This window comes from Cricetulus griseus, chromosome 5 (genome assembly GCF_003668045.3).
Source record: "Cricetulus griseus strain 17A/GY chromosome 5, alternate assembly CriGri-PICRH-1.0, whole genome shotgun sequence".
Lineage (NCBI taxonomy): Eukaryota > Metazoa > Chordata > Mammalia > Rodentia > Cricetidae > Cricetulus > Cricetulus griseus.
Window position 1 is genome coordinate 101985826 of NC_048598.1, and position 21862 is coordinate 102007687.

Below are 21862 nucleotides of genomic sequence, written 5' to 3' on the forward strand. Positions count from 1 at the left end.
GCTTGAAGGGCCCTGAAGACAGTCAAATGGCAGAATAGGAGGTGTCAATGGGGATGTGAGGTCAGTGGTCACAGCCCTGCTTGGGGTGAGAGGGAGAGGGGACAATGGCTCACATTCCACAGAAAAGCCAAAGCCAGGGCCACCAGGCATCCAAGGCTCCAGCTAGGGAGAGGCGACAGGTGAGCGAAGGGTCTTTAATTGGGTCAGTCCAAAATACACATTCATGCCATCCCAGCTGGAAGAGTAAGAGGCATCCTGGGGCTTTGGAGGTCTGGAGAAAGAGCCCAGGTCACATAGGACCCATGGGTGACACCGCCTATGTCCAGCTCTGCCAACCACAAGCTCAGAGTGTGAAAAGGTATTGGCCAAGGACCCAGTCCATTCCAGAATGTGCTCACAGCGCCTTCTTACAGTAAGAACAGTGAAATATACTCAAGCGGTGAGAAAGGACCTGGGATTCAGAGGGGACAAAGGAGCCAGGTGTCCTTGGATGACGGACGCAGGATGAGGCAGGATGAAATCCGGGGCCCACAGGCCTCTGATGGAGGTTATGTGGTGTCTGGAATCTTCTCTATCCTTCAATACATCCTGGTTAAATCAGGACATGCTGGAGGGCACAAGACAAGTAGAGTGGGGTCAGTGCCTGAGGTGGAGGTGAGCTTCCACAGGGAAACTCAGTCAGTTACCCAAAGAGCAATGACTGCCACCAACATTCCTAATGTAGAACTCCCTCCCTCCCAGGAATATAGCAATAAAGACCTGTGGACCCGTGCAATCAATGTCACAAACCTACACACCCATCAACTCACCAAACCATGACTCTATCCAACAAGGCCTACCCACCCACCCATCCATCCACCCATCCATTCATCCACCCACCCATACACCCATCCATCTGTCCATCCATCCACCCACCCATGCACCCATCCACCCATCCAGCCACCCACCCATGCACCCATCCACCCATCCAGCCACCCACCCATGCATCCATCCATCCATCTACCCACCCATGCATCCATCCATGCATCCATCCATGCATCCATGCATCCATCCATCCATCCATCCATCCACTCATCCACCCACCCATCCATCCACCCACCCATGCATGCATCCATCCATCCATACACCCATCCATCCATCCACTCACCCACCCACCCATACACCCATCCATCCACCCATCCATTCATCCACCCACCCATACACCCATCCATCTGTCCATCCACCCACCCACCCATGCACCCATCTGTCCATCCATCCACCCACCCATGCACCCATCCACCCATCCAGCCACCCACCCATGCATCCATCCATCCTTCTACCCACCCATGCATCCATCCATGCATCCATCCATGCATCCATCCATGCATCCACCCATCCATCCACCCATCCACCCATCCATCCATCCATCCATCCATCCACCCATCCATCCATCCATCCACTCATCCACCCACCCATCACCCATCCATCCATCCACCCATCCATCCCATCCATCCACCCATCCATCCATCCACCCATCCATCCATCCATCCATCCATCCACCCATCCATCCACCCACCCATCCATGTACCCATCCATCCATCCATCCATCCATCTATCCATCCACTCATCCACCCATCCATTCATCCACCCATCCATCCATCCATCCATCCAACCACCCATGCACCCATCCATCCATCCATCCATCCACCCATCCATCCACATATCCATTCCTCCTTTTTCTGGGTTGCATCTGAACCTGGCTGTGTGCATGGGTGTCCTAGTCATGGCCACCATGTCCCACAGACAGGAAATAAATGCATACCCCTGACACCCTGTGCTACACCCACCTCGTTTCCTGGTCTTCCATCACTTCCGCTGAGCTGTGGGTGGGAAGGAGAGGGTGTTATTTTCCTATTTATTGGTTGTGGCTGGAAACCTACCCAGGAATGCTGCCACCATGTTGTGTTTTTCTAACAGAAAGCAGGTGTCCCTTACCTGCTATGTATGGCAGGCCCAGCAAAAAGGGAAAAGCCCGAACAGACACAATTGAGGGGACTGGTGCAGCTGCTCAGGTGTCACCAAGCTCAAGAAGGCATTAACCACACTCTCTTCCTCCCAGTGTCCCCTCCCTGCCTTGGTCTGCTGTTCCTGCTCCCTGTGCTTACCCGTCCTCTTCTTCCACTGTCTCTGGTTTCCCATCGGATCTGGGAATGAGGAACTCCGGCTGTGTTGGCCGTGCGCTGTGGCAGACAGAACTAGGTGACAAGGGTGAGAGGCAGCTGGGGCTCCGAGATCCCACCCGCCCTTCAAGCATGGACTGATGTTAGGGTTGTATTGTTTCTGGTGTGTTGGAGAGAGCTGGTGGCCCAGGAGGGGATAAGTGTGACCCATAATGCAAGGAGGTGAGGTGGGGGTGGGCAGGAGCCCTGTCCCACTCTTGGAAACAGGGTCTCATGTAGCCCAGTCTAGCCTATGACTTCTTATATAATTGAGGGTGGCCATACAATCCTGATCCTCCTGCCTCCTCATGCTGAGTGCTGGGATGCTGGGTCTGTGCTGCCCAGATGGCTTATGTGGGGATGGGGACTGTTGGGGAATATTATTTTAAGGTGTGTGACTTTTGTTCATGCTGCATTTATTTAACTCCATGAAGTTGTGATTCTTTGCCTGTCTAAAACACCTGGTGGTCCTAATAAAGGCCAATAGCGAGGCAGGAGCAAGGATAGGTGGGGTTGGCAGGCAGAGAGGATAAATAGGAGGAGGAGCGAGGGAGGAAGAGCAAAGAGAGAACAAGGAGAGAAGGGTGTCAGGGGTAGCCACCCAGTCAGACATGGAGTAAGAAGAAAAGGGATACAGAAGTAGGAAAGATAAAAACCCACAGGGAAAAGGTAGTTGGGTTAATTTAAGATAATAAAAGCTGGTTAGATATAAGCCAAGCTAAGGCCGGGCATTCATAACTAAGAATAAGTCTCTGTGTGTGATTTACTTGGGAGCTCCATGGCAGGCCCAGCAAAAAGGCAAAAAGAGTAAGAAACATTTAAAATAATAAAATGGTGTACCATCGTGGACCTTGGATATCCAAGAAAATGGGGGAAAAAAGACACGGCTCTTTTCGCCAGCAGTGCTGAATAGAAGCTAGAAGCTGAAAGCTAAGTAAGAACCATTTGCAGCAAGCAGGGCAGGTTAGGGCTTCCATAGCTAGAAAGGGTTAAAGCAGTTCTCAGGCTTGGTTTTCACCACCCAACCTGACATTGGGTGGAGCCAGCTAAGAAAGCCACCTGAGGATCCTAATTTCTAGTTTGCTCCTGTGGTCAAAAAAAGAATAGAGATACACAGTAAAAGGGGTCCAACAGAAAAACCTCTAAACAGGTTCTAGTGTGTTTTACAATAAATGCAGGCTTAAGAAAGAAAGAAAATGGGTATAGGCAGAAAGAAAAATAGTTTTAAAAAATAAAATGAAGTCTTTAAAGAGACAGTAAAAGAAAAAAGGCCCGTAAAGATGGGAAACACACAGGGAGTCTGGATCCTGTATGCTGTTGTGTTGATTTTTGAATTTTCTGATTGCTGAAAAGCAAAGAATGGCTGCTAAGAGACCTGGAATTGAAAGAGGGTTTGTGGAGAGTTTGAGACCAGCCTGGTCTCCAGAGCGAGTGCCAGGACAGGCTCCAAAGCTACACAGAGAAACCCTGTCTCAAAAAAACAAAACAAAACAAAACAAAACCAAAAAACCAAAAACAAAACAAAAAAAGAAAGAAAAAGAAATAAAAAATGCTTGGGGGGGTGGTTTTGCTTTTGTTTCTATCGGAAACAGAGCCTGTGGATTTGTTCCAGGTTGACATGGATCTGGTTTGACCAAGGGAGACCTGAAACTTGACCTCCTGAACTTTGACTTATCATCAAAGGTTACCGCTGGTCTTCCCAGAACTTGGCCATTACCTCAAATTTTCCTCAGAAACCCCTGGGGATGGAATGTCTTCGACCACAGCCAGCAGGAAGAGGGATGGAGAGGACTTTGCCCACATTCCCAAGAGAAAAGGTGGTATCTTTGATTATTTTGTGGGTCATGGATGCTTGTTATAATTTAGGGGAATATAGGAAAAATTATTAATCTCAGATATTTTGCCTTGGCATGGATTTTGGTATATGGATACAAAGTCAATTTTGTTACACTGTATATATGTTTTTACTCTTGTTTAGAGGACTTTTGTGTACTGATACAAATGTAAGGTCATTTTTATTACAGCACAATGTATATATGTTTCTATTCTTTTTTAAAGGATATTTGTATATGGATACCAATTTAAGGTTATTTTTGTTACAACATTTTGTATATATGTTTCTACTCTTTAAGGTATTGTACCTAGACAGTTCATTTTAAAATGTAAGGTAAAATTCTAGTTTTTGAAAGTTATTATAATGAACTATTTAGGATAATCAAGAAACAGGTCTGTAATTAGTCATTTATAACAATAAAAATTGTAGATATGTTAAATATGCATTCCAAATCATAAGGAGATATATTGTAGATAGACAGATGGCCTTCAAACCTCTCAAAGACCTATAGAATATGGCCTTTAAAATGTTTTGTTAACTTAAGGTTTTTCAAGACAATGAGAAACATCTGCTCCTGGCAGCACTAGTTTACTTCAGAGATGATGGGCACTGAAGAAACTCATGGAGTTTGCTTTCATTGTGACAAGGTCAGCCACTGGGCAAAGAACCTGCTCTTGCCTTTGACTCTTTACAGTGTGCTGTGCAGACTGGACATGCAGGACCCACAGGAAAATGACTTTGTCAAAACAAGAACAAGGCGGGATGGCCTTCAGGGTTCCTGCTTCCCAGAAGAAACTGCCAGGCATTCTGCAGGATACCGGAATGTGACTGACAAACTGCCAATATAGGTAGGACAGTCTTTCAAATTTCCTGCTTCATTGAAAAGTCTCCCAGATACTCTAGCCTGCAGGCTGAAGATGGGTGCCCCCACATTGCAGAGGACTTTGGGTGACTGTCCAGGTGGTCGGATATCTCTGTCATTCTAGAGTTTTTAGAAGATGTTTGCAATGCACTTTTGCTTACTTAATATACCCTTCTCATGTCATTGATGGAGTTAAGGATTAGATAGTTACAGTTGCAGCTTTCCTTAGATATGACAGAAAGTAAGTTAGGTGGAGAACTTTGGATTCAGTAAGATAGGATAGCTAATGCATTATTTTCTCTGAATGTGCTAACTACAAATGGACATAATATTGTAAATTAATTCTTCCTTGATAATTGTTTGTTGTATATAGTTTTATTACGTTAAAGTTAAATCTTCTCTTTTTATTTAGACAAAAAGGGGAAAATGTCAGAATATTTTAAGGAATGTGACTTTTGTTTAAGCTGCATTTGTTTAACTCTGTGAAGCTGTGATTCTTTGCCTGCCTAAAACACCTGGTGGTCCTAATAAATAGCTGAATGGCCAGTAGCGAGGCAGGAGCAAGGACAGGCAGGCTGGCAGGCAGAGAGGAGTGAGGGAGGAGAACAAGGAGAGAAGGGTGTCAGGGCCTGGCCACCTGGACAGACAAGGAGTAAGAAGAAAAGAAAAGAAGTAAGAAAGATAAAGTCCAGAGGGAAAAGGTAGTTGGGTTAATTTAAGATAAGAAAAGCTGGCTAGAAACAAGCCCAGCTAAGGCTGGGCATTCATAACTAAGAATAAGCCTCTCTGTGTGTGTGACTTATTTGGGAGCTGGGTCATGGGCCCCTGAAAAAGCCAAAAGAGTAAAAACATTTAAAACAACAGGGGATGGGCCCAGCGAGGCCAGTACTGTACCAGTTGAGCTACGGCCCATGTCCAGGCTTGGAAGGTGCAGGTGGCAGGAGGAACATCTGTGTTTCCTGTCCCGTACCTCCCAGCCCAGCACTGGGGACACTGAGGCATGGATTCTGAGGCCAGCCATGGCCTCTAAATACTCTGTCTCAAAAAAGAAAAATACTGGGCCATCAGTGTCTAAGGCAGGGGTAACGGGGGCAGGGGACCCACTGGGTTCCACCCTTTCCAGTGAGACCCAGTCATGAAAAAGGAATACAGCTCTGACAACATGCCAACACAGGTGATATAAGGACACGGAGCTCAGCAGTTTGAACAGGACAGGGGAGGGAGTTAGCATGGGATGGGTGCAGAGTATCTCTTTAGGATTTGGAAAGTTCTGAGGGGTGGGTGGAGAAGGCACAGCCCTGTGACTGGGCTCTATTGTGCCCAGTTGTAGACTGGGACAGGAAAGGTGAGGAATTATACACGCTGAAATTAACTTTAAAGATAGACAAGACAGAGCTGGTTGGTGGTGGCATACACCCAGCACTTGTAAGGCAGAGGCAGGCGGATCTCTGTGAGTTCCAGGCCAGCCTGGTTTCCAGAGTGAGTTCCAAGACTGTCACACAGAGAAACTGTGTTTATGCTCCCTGATGGTCTAGTGGTTAGGATTTGGCGCTCTCACCGCTGCAGCCTGGGTTTGATTCTCAGTCAGGGGAGAATTCTCCCTTCTGGTGGTAACGACCTCCCTATGAGAACATGCCTCTCAAAAAGGATCTCCTTCGCCAGGGCGTTGGTGGCACACACCTTTAATCCCAGCACTCGGGAGGCAGAGGCAGGTGGATCTCTGTGAGTTCGAGGCCAGCCTGGTCTCCAGAGCCAGTGCCAGGATAGGCTCCAAAGCTACACAGAGAAACCCTGTCTCGAAAAACAAACAAACAAACAAAAACAAAAACAAAAACAAAAAAAGGATCTCCCTCATCCCTCTCCAGAAGAGGAAAAGAGGAAACACAAGAAAAAGTGCCTGGTGCAGAGCCCTAATTCCTACTTTACGGGTGTGAATTGCCCAGGATGCTATAAAATCACCACGGGCTGGGCAGTGGTGGCACACACCTTTAATCCCAGCACTTGGAAGGCAGAGGCAGGCGGATCTCTGTGAGTTCGAGACCAGCCTGGTCTTGTTCCAGGACAGGTTCCAAAGCCACAGAGAAACCCTGTCTCAAAAAAAAAACAAAATAAATAAATAAAATAAAATAAAATAACCATGGTCTTTAGCCATACACAAACAGTAGTCTTGTGTGTTGGCTGCTCTGCTGTTGTCTGTCAGCCCACAGGCAGACAAGCAAGGCTGACAGAAGGATGCTCCTTCAGGGGGAAGCAGCAATGAAAAGCACCTGATTCAATACCAGTGGGAACCATCCCAATAAACACATTCTGGATATAAAACAAAACAAAAATGTAAAAGAAACAGAGACCTTATCTTGGTTCCTCCAGGCCCAAGCTCAGGTGTCGTGTGAATGTGTATAGGTCATGTGAGCCAGTGTGAGCTGGCATTTGTACGGATGTGAATTCTGGGGTCACCCCTTTTGTGCTCTGTGCTGAGTAAGGTCCTCAAACTAAATGAGGGAGGTAGGGGCCGGCAAGATGGCTCAGCAGGTAAAGGCACTTGCAGCCAAGTCTGACAACCCAAGTTTGATCCCTATTTGATAGAAAGGGAACTGACTCTCCTCAAGTGACCTCCACACGTGTGCTGTAGCTTACATACCCACTCCCGAAAAAGACAAATAATATCTAATAGATGATCAAGGCTGGATTTGAATTCATGGCTGACTCCAGAGGCCTCATCTGAGGGACAGGTCTTTGTGTGTGTGTGAGGTGCGTGTGAGGACGTTATAGATTGTCCTTTCCACCACCAGGGTCCTTTACTAGCCAAGCCATATGGCTGGCCCAATCCACCTTACTTTTTACATGGGGTTTCTTGCTGAGCCCTGGGCTCATTGGTTCAGGTAGGCTGCTGGCCTGTGAGACCCATGATCTCATCTCCATCCCCAGGTCTAGGATTACATGGGTGCTGGGGCTTTGAACTCAGGCCCTCAGGTTTGCCACACCCAAAGGCAGAACTGAGCCAGTGGCGACATCAGTTGGTCTCCAGCAAGCAGAAACCACCAAACTGCTCCTCAGGCCTCATCAGGAGGCCTTGCCACACTGACCTCTCTCTCTTGGCTCTGAGTCTCTGTTCTTCATACCTGAGGGAAAGAAAAACACATGAAGGCAGTCAGATAGGGAGACAGTGGAGCCACTCCCAGGAGCTGTCAGGGCCATGGAGATAAGGGGGAGGGTGGGTGCCAGGGACTGGGGACAGAACTTCAGTGTGACAACTCCTGAGCTGTGTGCTGAGATATGGACTCGATGTGAGTGTGTACAGTACCCTCGGAGGTCGGAAGGGGGCGTCTGGTGGTTGTGAGCCCCATGTGAGTGCTGAGAACTGAAACCAGGTCCTCTACAAGGGCAGCTGGTTTGCTAACTTCTGAGCAGTCTGTCTGACCCCACAGTGTTCACAATGGAAAGGAAGCCACTGAGGGCCATTTTGCAGCCTGAAGTGTGCTGGTGGGGACCATGAGGGACACTCACTGCAGGACACACTCCGGCAGCTGCACGTGCTCCATGGGGATGAGTTGTTCCAGTTCCTCCAGGCTGTGCACATACTGGATCTTACTGATGAACTTGACACTGACAGGACACGAGAGAGCAGACAAGGGGTCACCAGGCAGAGCTGGGTCACACCACGCCCAACCTGCCAAATCGCCCATGCTGGAACTCATGACCCTGCTGCCTCAGCAGGACTGTGATGAAGGACAAACACCTCAGACATGTTCTTTTTAGAAGCGTTTTCTCACAGTTATTCACTGTGTGTGCATTAATGAAACAAGATCGCAACTTGAGATGGTCGGTCCCCTCCATCCAACATGTGGTCTTGGGGAATGAACTCAGGTTGTCAGGCTTGGTGGCAAGCTCCTCTACCCATACAGCCTTCTTGCCAGCCCTTTAAACATATTCTTACAAATAAAAAGCAGAATTATCTGCCTAGCCTGGTGGTACATGCCTGTCATTCCTGAATTCATGGAGCTGAGACAGGGGTGCCATTTTGGCACTACACAGGGAGACGGCTTTAAAAACAAGCGCCAGCAATGGCAGTGGGTCCAAGATCTCACTCTAACGCACAAAGTGACTTAGTGGAGCCCATTCTGTTGAAGAGACACCTTGTCAGCCTAGACACAGAGGTGTGTGGGTGGAGAGGTGCCTGGGTCCTGCCTGAATGAGATGATGACTTAGTAGACTTCCTAGACTACCCTCTCTGAGGAGCAGATTGGAGGAGAGGGGGAGAGGGGAGAGGGGGAGGAGGGAAGGGGAACTGGGATTGGAATATAAAATATAAATTAATTAGAAAATAAAGTTAAAAGAATGAGAAAACAAAAAACAAAAAAACAAGGGCCAGAACATATGGCTACATTGTGCAGACATCAGGACTTGAGTTCAAATCCACAGCATGAACAGAAAACACCAGGCATGGTGCAACCATAACCCTGGAGCTGGGGAGGCCAAGACAGGAGATCACTGGGTCTGGCGGGATCAGTAAGTATCAGGTCCCCAGGACAAGGTGGTGGTCAGTGGAAACAGACACACAGGGCACAGCGGCCAGGCAGGGTCCTAACCAGGACAGCGCCCATACCGTACCTAATGAAGGGCCGAGAGATGGCGAGCACGGTGCGGATGAACCAGGAGGGGTGCACGATGATCAGAGACTTCAGGTTCTTCCGCAGTCTGTGTGGGGAGGTGAGGAGGAAGCTGTCACAGGCTTGGGGTGCAGGGAGGCCGAAGGGGAGGAGCTGGATCATTTACCCACAGTGTCTCCCAGCCTGACACCCCAAGTCCTCTTAGCCAACTGCATCCTTACAGTGTACAGATTTAGAGGCCCTGGGACATTTCAACACCATGCAGTGGTGTGGCCCTTACATACACACACCACACACACACACACACACACCACACACAGAGACATACACACACACACACACACACACACACACACACACACACACACACACACACACACACCACACACACACACACACACACACACACACACACACACACACACACACACACACACACACACACACACACACACACACACAGACACACACACACACACACACATACACAGACACACACACACACACATACACACACACACACACACACACAGACATACACACACACCACACACATACACAGACATCCACACAGACATCCACACACACACATCCACACACACACACACACACACACACACACACACACACACACACACTCTGTCCTGAATTCTAGGAAGTGCTTGTGGGTTTGAAAAATCTGTCTGAAGCTATTCATAAAACCCTAAAGTGGAAACAACCCAATGTTTACTCACAGATGCACAGGCAGAAACAATACAGTTTGGTCCCAGCTGGAATATTACTGAGCCATGAAAAAAGAAAGGCCTTCTTTCTGACTCCTCTCTGAGGAGGGCCCCTGAGTATTCAATGCTCTGAGCCAGGATTAGAGATGGAAGGACACGCACCTCCCTCTCCAGGGGCCCCTGGAATCAGTCACCAGCAGATACTGGCAGGCCTCTAGGGTGGCTTTCCTTCAAAGCCTTGTGTACCTTGTCCTTGGTTGGGCTTCTGCTTCCCAGGCAGATGGGGAATGAACCTGAGGGCTCAAGCTTCCTACCTCGGTGCCAGTCTCTGCGCTCTCACCTCCTGTCAATCATGTGATAACACTTCTTCAGCCAGCCAATGCCAGGCATCCTCCGCCGGGGCGTGGCTCCGTTCAAGTACACGATCATGTAGTCCTCGGCCACAAGCAGTTCCAGGCTGCTGATGACATATCTGTGGGGACCGGCACGGGGTTCCTATGTGGGGGCACCGTGGGTACAGGCACGCCCTGCTGGCGCCTTCCGGAACATTCTGGAAGGGAGCTGAGCCTAAGCCTCCACCCAGGGCCCTGATCTCCAGCACTAGCACCGCTCCCCAAAACCGCAGAGAACCCCACATGCTGTCTCTGAGCGCCTCGAATGCGGTCTTGCTTTGCAGACCAGGCTAGCTTTGACCTCCCGGCGGGGCCCCCACGGGACTCACAGGAACAGATTCTCCATGATGTAGTGATAGTCGGGGGAGCTGCTGTCTGGAAGGAAGCAGGCGGCGAAGACGATGATGGCGTTGAGACCTTCCCCATAGTACCCTGGGAAGGAGGTGTCCTGTGAGTGAGTGTCACGGGAGCCCAGGCTGGACCATGTCCGCCCACTCCCCGAGCAGCGTCACCCAGTGTGTCATCCTCCTGCACAACCCAGCTGGACCCCCCCCCCAGGAGAGCCGCGGTCCTCGGTGACCCCCGACCCCAGCAAGGTGGGGCCGGGTGGCGGGGACAGGCACCTCCGTGGGTGACGACCTTCATGTACGGCCGGATCATGTGCAGGTCGATGCGATGCTCCTGCTCCCCGATGATAACAGTGCGCCACAGGCGACCGTTGGCTGCGCTGCCGTCATCAGCACTGTCCCCAAACAGGTCCGCACTCTCACCCGGCATGTTCTTGGCAGTGGCCACTGGAGTGTCGTCTGCGGGGGTGGGGTGGGGTGGGGTGGGGTGGGGTGAGGTGAGGTGAGGTGAGGTGAGGTGAGGTAAGGTAAGGTAAGGTAAGGTATGAATCCAGGCGTGAATCCAGCCTCCCCCCCTCCCCCCGCCTGCCCACCCTCGGTTAATCTGTGAACGTGGCAGGACTTGAAATCCTAGGGACGCCGCTCTGGGAACACCTGAGTGAGCTAGCCTGCTTACTGCCCTGATGTGATGCCCAGGGGCTGAGCTGAGGCCTCCCTGCCACGATGGACGCAGCCCCCAACAGTCAGCAAGAATAAACCTGCCCCCACTAGTCGTTTGTGTCTGGTGTTTTGGCTCAGCCACAGCAAAGTGGTGACCACCGCCTGCCCCAGTCTGGCTACGCTGCTTTCTCCTTCTCCTACGGGAAGCCCTTAGTGACTGCACCCAAGCTAGCAGCTGCCACCATCTGGCCCAGGCCAGCTGTTTCCCTCCCTCCCTCCCCCTCCCTCCCTCCCTCCCTCCCTCCCTCCCTCCCTCCCTCCCTCCCTCCCTCCCTCCCTCCCTCTCCCTCTCTCTCTCTCTCTCTCTCTCTCTCTCTCTCTCTCTCTCTCTCTCCATAAAGCATGGTAGCTCATGCTTTTAATCCCCACACTCATCTGATGTCTGGGATGTGTGTGGCCAGCATGCTAGAAGAGGCCAGGGAGGGGTGGTTCCCACCTACACACACCACTTCTTGTTTACCTGGGCTTCGTGCATATCTATTCTAGAACCTCCTAAGGGTGTGTAGTTCCCTCGAGCCGCCGCCCCCCTGTAACCCCTTGGGTAGGGTTCATTTGGACCTTGATCCTCTGTGAGAATCCATGAGACAACAGAGTCTCCACACAGATGCAGGGACCAGACATTGTGGTCCTAAGGCATCTCCCAGAGTCATAATGCTGGGGCCATTGGGACCAGAAGGGACAGAGAGGAGCCAGCGGGGAGAAGGGCAGGACCGACACCGTACCTTCCCACTCAAGGTCATTGCCATTCCCCAGGAACTCCAGTGAGTCGGTCTCGTCCGGCGTCTCGATGTCATCAACATTGATGTCCAGGTCATCTGGGGTGTCCAGGAAGTCATCAGACAGCAGGGAGCCCTCACTCTGGTCCAGGGAGATATTGATCTCTGGGGCCACCAGGGTCTTTCTCTTGCGATGTGCTGCGCTTAAGTTCAGGGTGGAGGGAGGAGCTGCCAAGATACACAAGTGGGAAAGGATGGCTTGCCCTCTCCCCACTCAGACATGCTCTTGGGGAGCCCAGGCTGGCCTCGGGTTCACTGTGTAGCAGAGGATGGCCTTGAACTCCTGCTCCTCCGGTGTCTCCCTCCCCAGTGTTGGATGAGCCTCTGCCCACAGAGCTCAGCCCCCACAGATGTGACTTCCTTCCCAGGAAGTTTCTGCCCCACCCCCACTTGTTGTCCCCAAATCCAAGTCCACCTGGGAACAGGAAGAAGCTCAATGTGGCTGTCTTCTGAGGGGACCTAAGAGAGAAGCCACCAGATTAGTTTTGATGGTGATTGACCTGGGAGGGCCGAGCCCACCCCCTGGGCAAGGGGTCCAGGGTACTGGAAAAAAGCTGGCTGAGGAGCTGGAGAGATGGCTCAGAGGTTAAGAGCACTGACAGCTTTTCCAGAGGTCCTGAGTGCAATTCCCAACAACCACATGGTGGCTCACAACCATCCGTTACTAGATCTGATGCCCTCTTGTGACCTGCAGGCAGACATGGAGGCAGAATGTTGTATACATAAATAAATAAATAAATCTTGGAAAAGCAAGCAAGCCAGCTGAGAGGCATCATCCAGCCACTGATAGAAACAGATGCAGACCCACAGCCAAGCGTTAGGTGGAGCTCAGGGACACTGAGGAAGAGGGAAGGAGGATTGTGGGAACCAGAGGAGTCGAGGACACCACAAGAAAACTCACAGAGTCAACTAACCTGGGCTCACAGGAGCTCACAGAGACTGAACCGACAGCCAGGGAGCCTGCATGGGGCTGACCGGGGCTCTCTGCATATATGGGACAGCTGAGTAGCTTGGTCCTCTTGTGGGACTCCTAACAGTGGGACAGGGGTTGTCTCTGACTCTCTTACTGGCTTTTGGGACCCTATTCCTCACAATGGGTTGCCTCAACCAACTTTAACATGCCGGTTTGTGTCTCGTCTTACTTGTTATACTGTGTCTGGTGGAAATCCCTGGGAAACAGAAGGAGTGAATCTGGGGGAGAGAGGAGGTGGGGGAACTGGGAGGAGAGGAGGGAGGGGAAGCCATGGTCACGATGAGGAATCTAAAAAAGAAAGAAAGAAAACAGGCTGAGCAGCTGTGGGGAGCACCCAGGAAACCGTACATGGCTTCTGCTGCCTCCAGGTTCCTGCCCTGCCCTCCTCCCTCATGACGGACTGTGACGTGAAGTATAAGCCAGACAGACACTGTCCTCCCCAAGCTGGTTTTGGTCACCATTGTTGCCACAGCAACAGAAAGCTCCCAAAGTGATGTCTGAACAGGATAGCTTAAGGACAACAGGGGGATTTACCGGCAGTCTGTGTGCTCAGGGAATGACAACACTCCAAGGGAGCCCTCATCACTAGTTATTTGAGAAGCAACCATCATCACGTGGGGCTTTGCTCCTATGGGTCTCGATGCAAGCCTGTCATCCCACTCAGACACTGTGGCGGGAGCCTGGCTTTGACTGGAATCTTCTCTCAAATGGACCCATGAGATGATGCAGAAGGCAAAGGAGCTTTTCACAAATGGATGACCCCGCCTGGTAACTTTATTCTCAGAACCCTAATGGTGGACACAACTGCCTTCCATAAGCTGTCTTTTGAAATGCACACGTGACACCCAACAACCCACAATACAGCACTCAGGAGCTAGGCCTAGAATCCCCAGTGAGGTGCTTGGGTGTGGTCAGGGTGAAGCACCCTCATCCTTATTGCAATGGTTCTCGGTTCCATTCCCTGTGACAAGCAAAACTTGTAAAGACTCCTCACAGCTCCTCTCCTGTCTCTTTCCCTTTAGCTCCCTAATCTCTGCACAGTTCAGGAGTTCCAAATAAATGTAAGCTTTCCAAGAAAATTCTAAACTAGATTCCACCGGTGTCACTCACTCAGGAAGAGGTTTTGTTTTTAGGCTCCATGGGACCGTGCAGCGGCAGTGTGTTCGTGTCCCCATTGGGAAGCTCAGGGTGCGAGTGGTCACTTTGGCTAACCAGCGCCCTGGGAACCCAGGGCTGCAACCCTCTCTGCTTCCTTCTCAGAAGTGGGCGGAGCCTCCGAATCCGTGAGGTAGGTTAAAATGCTACTTACTGTTCCCACAGAGCAACATCGAACTCATGGCCCAGGGTCACATTTGGAGGTGACAATAGTAACTGACAGCACAATGGTACCAAAGGACAAGTATTTGAGGTAAAGGGGATTTTTTTTTTTTTTTTTGGTTTTTCGAGACAGGGTTTCTGTGTGTAGCTTTGGAACCTATCCTGGCACTCGCTCTGGAGACCAGGCTGGCCTCGAACTCACAGAGATCCGCCTGCCTCTGCCTCCCGAGTGCTGGGATTAAAGGCGTGGGCCACCACCGCCCGGCAAAGGGGATTGTTGTTAAGCTTTAACATTAAATAGCATTGAGAGAGAGAGAGTAATAACAAATTTGAATTTGCCTAAAAAATACATATGTTAGATGGAATTTACCTTCAAAAATGGTATTTGCTAAACCAGGTATGATGGTGCACACCTTTAACCACAGCACTCCAGAGGCAGAAGCCAGAGGATCTCTGTGAGTTGGAGGCCAACCTGGTCTACAGAAAAGTTCCAGCACAGTCCTGAACAGTGAAACCCTGTCTCAAATAAAATGGTATTTGCCACCCCCCCCAACATACCCACACAAAAGAAGACTTTATTCTACAAAGAAAAGCTTACAAGGCCCTAGAATGCACATCTGTCACTCATCACTTGGGATGCAGAAGCAGGAGGATCAGGAATCCTGGGTCATTTTCAGCTACATAATAAATCTGATGGCGCACGCCTTTAATCCCAGCACTCGGGAGGCAGAGGCAGGCGGATCTCTGAGTTCTCAGCCAGCCTGGTCTACTGAGCTACCCTGTCTTGAAAAAAAAGAAATTAGTAAATTCTTTAAAGAAATATTAAATTAATATAAAAAGAATAAGCCACATAAAGACGGGAAATGCACCGGGAGTCTGGATCCGGAGTGGTTTTGTGTTGACTGAATTTTTTGAATGCTGATGAGTGAATGACAGCTGCTGAGAGACCTGAGATTGTAAAAGGACTGTGGCATTAAAGCAGCCTGGATACTTCAGGAAAGCCTTAGTTTTAAAATGGAATTCAGAAAATGTATTGAGTTGATGGAGAAGTTATGCTTTTGTTGCCACAGCAAATGAAGGCTGTGAATTCCTTCAAAATTAATAGAGACCAGATTTGATTGGAGAAGACCCCCTGAAAATCTTGGCTATAGAAATAAAGAAATATAGAATATAGAATATAAAAATAGAATATAGAAATAAAGAAATAAACCTAGAAAACTACAGGACAGGTGACACAGATGCTGATCCCTTGACAAGGGAACAACTCTAAGCCTGGAAAGAGATGTGGTAAATCTCGTTGGTTACAGAGTCCTCATGACTTCATCCTTTCATATGGTTACACAGTCCAAACGGACTTATAAAGTTAATAGATGCCTTTTACCTGATCAAACATAAACCAAAGAACCATCCTTGGCTGGCATGTGTATGTTGCAAGTCTATACTTGTGTTAATACAGATATGTGTGTAACCTTTGAAAGTTTGTGTGTTTTCAGAACAAGGGAACCAGACACTGATGGGGATGTCCTTCTGTATATATGTTTCTCTTATTGGTTGATGAATAAAAAACTGTTTGACCAATAGCCAGGCAGAAAGCAGAGGTGGGGCTATGAGAGGAAGAAGGAAGGAGAGAGAAGAGACCTTGGAGGGATGCTATGAAGAGACTGGGAAGATAGGACGTGCCAGGAGTTCTCTGGTAAGATAAAACCATATAGAAATACATAGATTCATAATTATGGGTTAATAATTAAGGCAGATCTAGCCAATGAAAACTATGGCTCAGGTGATCCAGCCCCTCAGAGTGCCTCTGTTGCAGTTTCCCTAGAGTTATGCATCCAGAACAGCTTCAAGGTCACTGGCTGAGATGGTCTAGCCTCACAGACTATTCTAGCCAGGACTGAAAATAAGCCTTGTGCTTTCCCGTTGCACAGAGACTGGACAACAAACATTATAGCTAGTTTTCCCAGGACTTGACTATTATCTCAAATTTCTCAGGATCCCCTAGAGATGTCATTGCCCCCAGAGAACAGGAAATAGTCTAAAGAACAGAATACCCACATTTCCAGGAGATGGGGTGGGTGGTTTTGGTCATTCAGTAGTTTGTGGATGTTTGTCATCATTTAGTGGGGATATAGGAATATAGGATAAAAAGACAACTATTCACTTCAAATATTTTACAATGGTATGGATTTTTGTATACTGATGCAAATTTAAGGTTACTTTTGTTATACTGTATATATGTTCCTACTCTTAAGGTCTGGTATCTATGAAGCTCATTTAAATTTTTTCTATTTCTTTTCCTTTTCTTTTCTTTCTTTTTTTTTTTGTTTTTGAAGACAGGGTTTCTCTGTGGCTTTGGAGGCTGTCCTGTAACTAGCTTTTGTAGACCAGGCTGGTCTCGAACTCAGAGCCTCTTCATTTAAAAATTTTTAATATGAAGTTCTACTCCTTGAAAGCTATTATTACAAAGTGTTTATGATAATTAAGAAATGCAAGTTAGCAGTTAGTAATCTATAACAATCAAACTTGTAGTTATGTTAGGTATGTTTTCAGGGTCAAACAGATATTTTAGGAAGATAGGTGGTCTTCAAACACTTCAGAGATCTACATAATATGGCATTTAAGATGCTTTAGTAACTAAGGCTTTTCATGACAATGTGACATGCCTGCTCCTGGAAGCACAATCTGCTTCATAAAAGGATGGTGGGCAACAAGAGTTTACTTTCAATGTGGCAAAGCCAGCCATTTGTCAAGAAACTGCCCTTGCCTCAACTTACAGTATTCTATACAAACTGGACAACCAGGACACAAAGGAAAAAGACTGTCAAACTTTGCCAAGACAAGGTAGGACAGTCCTTCAACCTGATTCACAAAAATGTCTGTCAGATGTCTAGACCTGTAGGCTGAAGATGGATGCCCCAAGGGTGCAGAGGAACCTCGGGTCACTGTCCAGGTAGCCAGCTGTTTCTGTCATTTCTATTTTTTGGAAGTTGCTTGCTTGTACTTCCTGTTTACTTAGGTAATATTGTATCCTTCTTGGGTCTCTGATGAAGTTGAAGATAAGACAGTTACAGTTACAGTTTTCTTTGTTACCAAATTCAGAAAAAAAACTTACATAAGAGATGTAAAGTTTATGGGGTTGAGAGACACAGGAGCTTGGATTGTGTAGGAAAATGGCTTGAGGTCTAAAAAGATGGTGGTGGGTTGGTAATACAGGCTAGGATAGAGTGGGTTAGTTACACAGCTTTGGACTCACCAATATAGGATAGATAATAGAGTATTTTCTCTGAATTTGCCAAATACAAATGGATTGGATATTGTGAATGTAATTCTTGCTCAATAATTGTTCTTATTGTCTTACTATGTTAGAGCTAAAACTTTTCTTTTTATTTAAACAAAAGGGCAAAATGTTGCAGAATATTTGTTTAACTATGCAAAGATATGTTGCATTTATTTAATTAATAAAGATGTATTGCATTTGTTTAATTATGTAAAGATGTGTTGCTGTTTACCTTGCTTGCCTAAGGTACCTGATTGGTCTAATAAAAAGTTGAAGAGCCAATACTGAGGGAGGAGTTATAGGGGGACTCCTGGGCAGGGGGAGTAAGTAGGAGGGGGACTTAGGCTGGGCAAGTGGAGGAAAAAAGATGAAACAACAGAGGTCAGTCATACAGACACAGAGGAAGCAGGAAAGTAGGACATACAGAATGAAAGAAAGTTAAAAAGTGCCAAGGCAAAGCATAGATGAATAGAAACAGGTTAAATTCAGTTAAAAGAATTAGTGGGACAAGCCTAGCTAAGGCCAAGCTATCATAACTAATAATAAGTCTCCATCTCTTTATGTGTGAGATGGCTGGTTGACCCCCAAAATTCCAACTACAGGTCTCCCAGTTCCAAGTGACCCCATCTTGCCCCACTTCCTCCCTTCTGAGGTTGACCATGCTGGCCCTCCAGCAGATCACTCTACTGTGTTCACAGTTCATGCTGGCACCATCGCCTCAGACCTACAACACTGGGCTGACACCCGAGTCTCCCCTTTGGTGCCAGGATGGGATACACATTCCCTGCACGTGGACGGAGCCCTGGCTGGAGCTTGAGTGGCCCAGGGTGTCCTCAGGATCGTTCTGTTTAGCTGAGCATGCTGGGAGGCTTATGAAGGAGTATTGCCATGGGTTGAGGCCAACCAGGGTACAGAATAAATTCAGTATGCCCATAGGACACTCAGCAAGACCCTGTGTGAATTAAGTGTAAAAACAGAGCTGGGCGGCCAGGCGTTGGTGGTGCACGCCCTTAATCCCAGCACTCGGGAGGCAGAGGCAGTGGGATCTCTGTGAGTCCGAGGCCAGCCTGGTCTCCAGAGCAAGTGCCAGGATAGGTTCCAAAGCTACAGAGAAACCCCGTCTCGAAAAACAAAACAAAACAAAACAAACAAACAAAAACAGAGCTGGGAGCATGGTCAGGGGTGGAGCCCCTGCTTAGAACACCCTAGTGAGAGGCTAGAGATAGGAGCTTGGCCTTTTTCGGCTGAAAAGGTGAGGAGGTATGGGGTGGCTCTGGCTTGCTCCTTTGTCTTTCTGATCTTTCAGCATTTACCGCTATATCTGACTCTGGGTTTTTATTATTAAGACCAATTAGAACTCGTGGTAGAGTCCCTGCTTCTTGACTGGAAGCACATTGCCTGCATTTAGTCCTTGAGGGGATGGAGGCACAGAGACATTGGGAAATCTGCTAAAGGACACAGAGAAGACATGGTGCGACAGTGCGCCCCCCCCCGCCCCCGCGCTAGACTTCCTACCCTGCATGCCACCCGGGACAACCGTCCGTCTGCACCCTGAAACCTAGCTTGCATTTCTGCGCATTCTGTAAGCTTACAGGAGGAGTCTTCCACCGCGCCGCCCAGCAGCTCCACCCCGGTGTCTTCAGGGAGCGGTCTATGGACCCCAGGAACCAGTGTCAAAAAACACAGCAGTAGGAATGCACATGACAGATCCAGCCGAGGGTTAGAGAAAAGAAGAGGGAGAGAATGCACTCAGATCAAGAAACAGTAATGCCCCAGACTCTGCTCTTCTTGGAACAGATGGCTCAGGTAGCACCCATAGAGAAAGATGCCCTCCAGAAGTCATGTACCAAGCCCCTCATTGGTGGATTTTAGGTGGGGCTCCACCCCGACCACGCCCACAGCCCCTCACTGAGGATTCTAGGTGGGGCTCCGCCCCTGACCAGGTTCCTTCATTAGCTTTTGATAGAGGGTCTTGCTCTGCACACCAGGTTGGCCAGAAGTCTTTCTCTGTTTCCCTCTGTGGAAGCTGAGCTGCAAGGCTCAGTCACCACTCCCAGCCTGGCTATAGGAATTCACTGTCACCATCAGTAACATCTGCTGACGCTGCCAGGAGTCAGATGGGTCCCAATGCCAGAGACACTGGCGCCCTCACCTGGGCAGATCTTCATCTTGCCACTCATCCCTCACATCCACGTTCTCCATCCTCAGTGTGGCTTCGGTGGTCCCCATGGGAGCTGGACAGAGAAGCCGGCTGGAAGCCTGGGTGACCCCGGAAAAGGATCTGAGGAAGAAGGGGCAGACTGGTCTAGACAGCCGTGTCTGCACGGATGATAGAGTCATCCCACAGCAAGAGGATCCCTGTCTCATGATGAGCACACACAAGGGCTTAGGACACCCCTGCCGGAACTCAGGTGACGAGTGGAGCCCCCAGATACGCCTCCCTCCGTTGGGACCTCTTATGTCCACCTTCTCCAGAGCATCCCTGGACCCAAACTGACTCGTTCTCCCTCCTTTTCCTCGGATCTCATCTGTGGAGGACCCACATTTGGAAGAGAGAACCGACTCCTCAGGCTGTATCCTACCTCCATCCTCTATCTGCCAGCACCAGAGTTTCCTTCTTTGTAAATGGGTTGAATAAGTCATGGCTCTTTGGGGTGTCCTCCAAGCCTATCACCCCTGACTCCATCACTCCATAAAAATCGTTTATGTATTTGCATGAGTGCTTATGCTGACGGAGGTCAGAGGTCAACAACAGGGCCCTCCTCCGTCACTTTTGTTTTTGTTTTTTTGTGTATGTTTCGAGATAGGGTCTCTTTGTGTAGCTCTGGCTCTGGAACTCCCTATGTGTCACTTATATTTTGAAGCAGGGTCTTTCTACCCGAAGCTAAGGCACAGAGCCTTCAACCCCAGTCTCTGCCTCTCCAGGGATGGGGTTACTTTTTTGTCCTCCAGCTTAATTGTGTGTGTGTGTGTGTGTGTGTGTGAGAGAGAGAGAGAGAGAGAGAGAGAGAGAGAGAGAGAAACAGAGAGAGACAGAGACAGAGACAGAGACAGAGAGAGACAGAGACAGAGAGAGACAGAGAGAGACAGAGAGACAGACAGAGACACAGAGAAGACAGAGAGACAGAGACACAGAGAGAGAGAGGCTCTGTCTATGTAACCCTGACTCTCATGTAGTCCCACCTCTGAGTGCTGGGTAAAGGTATGCAATACCTTGCCAACCTTTTAATTTAAGCTGTTTTGTCTGTGGGATGTGTGTGTATGCACACTGTGGAGTTTGTCAGAGGACAGTTTGGTAGAGTCAGCCCCCTTATTCCCCTGTGTGGGTCCTAGGAAGCAAAGGCAGGTGGTTGGCATGGCAACAGTTCTGGGTTCCCAGAAGCTACTGTATGTAGTTTTCCTGTAGGTGCAGGGGATTGAACCCCAGTCCTCATGATTTTGCCGCCAGCACGTTACCCCCTAAACTGTCTCTTGCTCCCCATTGAGCTGTGTGAACTCCCCAGTTCTGATGGAAGTGCTTCTTGTTGGAGGCCAGTGTCGCAACACAGACAAGCCCCCACACACAACTAAGGACGCCCACAAACCAAACTCTGGCACCAACTGGGCCACATCTGTGAAATCATGATTTTTCTCCCAATTCCATATTGACAACAGGATTCCAGGGCCCAGTCATAAAATGTCACCCCTAGCCAGTTCCCTGATCGGAAGACAAGGGCTGCTTGCCTGTCTCAGGTGTCACTGCCCACCCCACCAGGCCACCTGCTGGTGGCTGGGGCGTGTCTCCCGTAGCCAGAAGTGGGGGACCTGCAGATGTTGACCATGGCTGGCAGATTAAGG

General features: G+C 49.0%; 1 protein-coding gene across 1 annotated transcript; it reads right to left on the minus strand.

The window, feature by feature from the left end:
* Positions 1–162: 162 nt before the first annotated feature.
* Positions 163–20254, minus strand: Atcay (ATCAY kinesin light chain interacting caytaxin). Its single transcript, XM_035445862.1, has 12 exons — positions 20178–20254; positions 19618–19676; positions 12405–12626; positions 11239–11421; positions 10945–11047; positions 10564–10695; positions 9503–9589; positions 8399–8497; positions 7978–8013; positions 2145–2219; positions 1827–1859; positions 163–271 (listed from the first exon to the last, which is right to left on the minus strand). Exons 1-12 carry the CDS (start codon positions 20252–20254, stop codon positions 163–165), a joined length of 1215 nt encoding a protein of 404 aa, XP_035301753.1.
* Positions 20255–21862: the final 1608 nt, after the last annotated feature.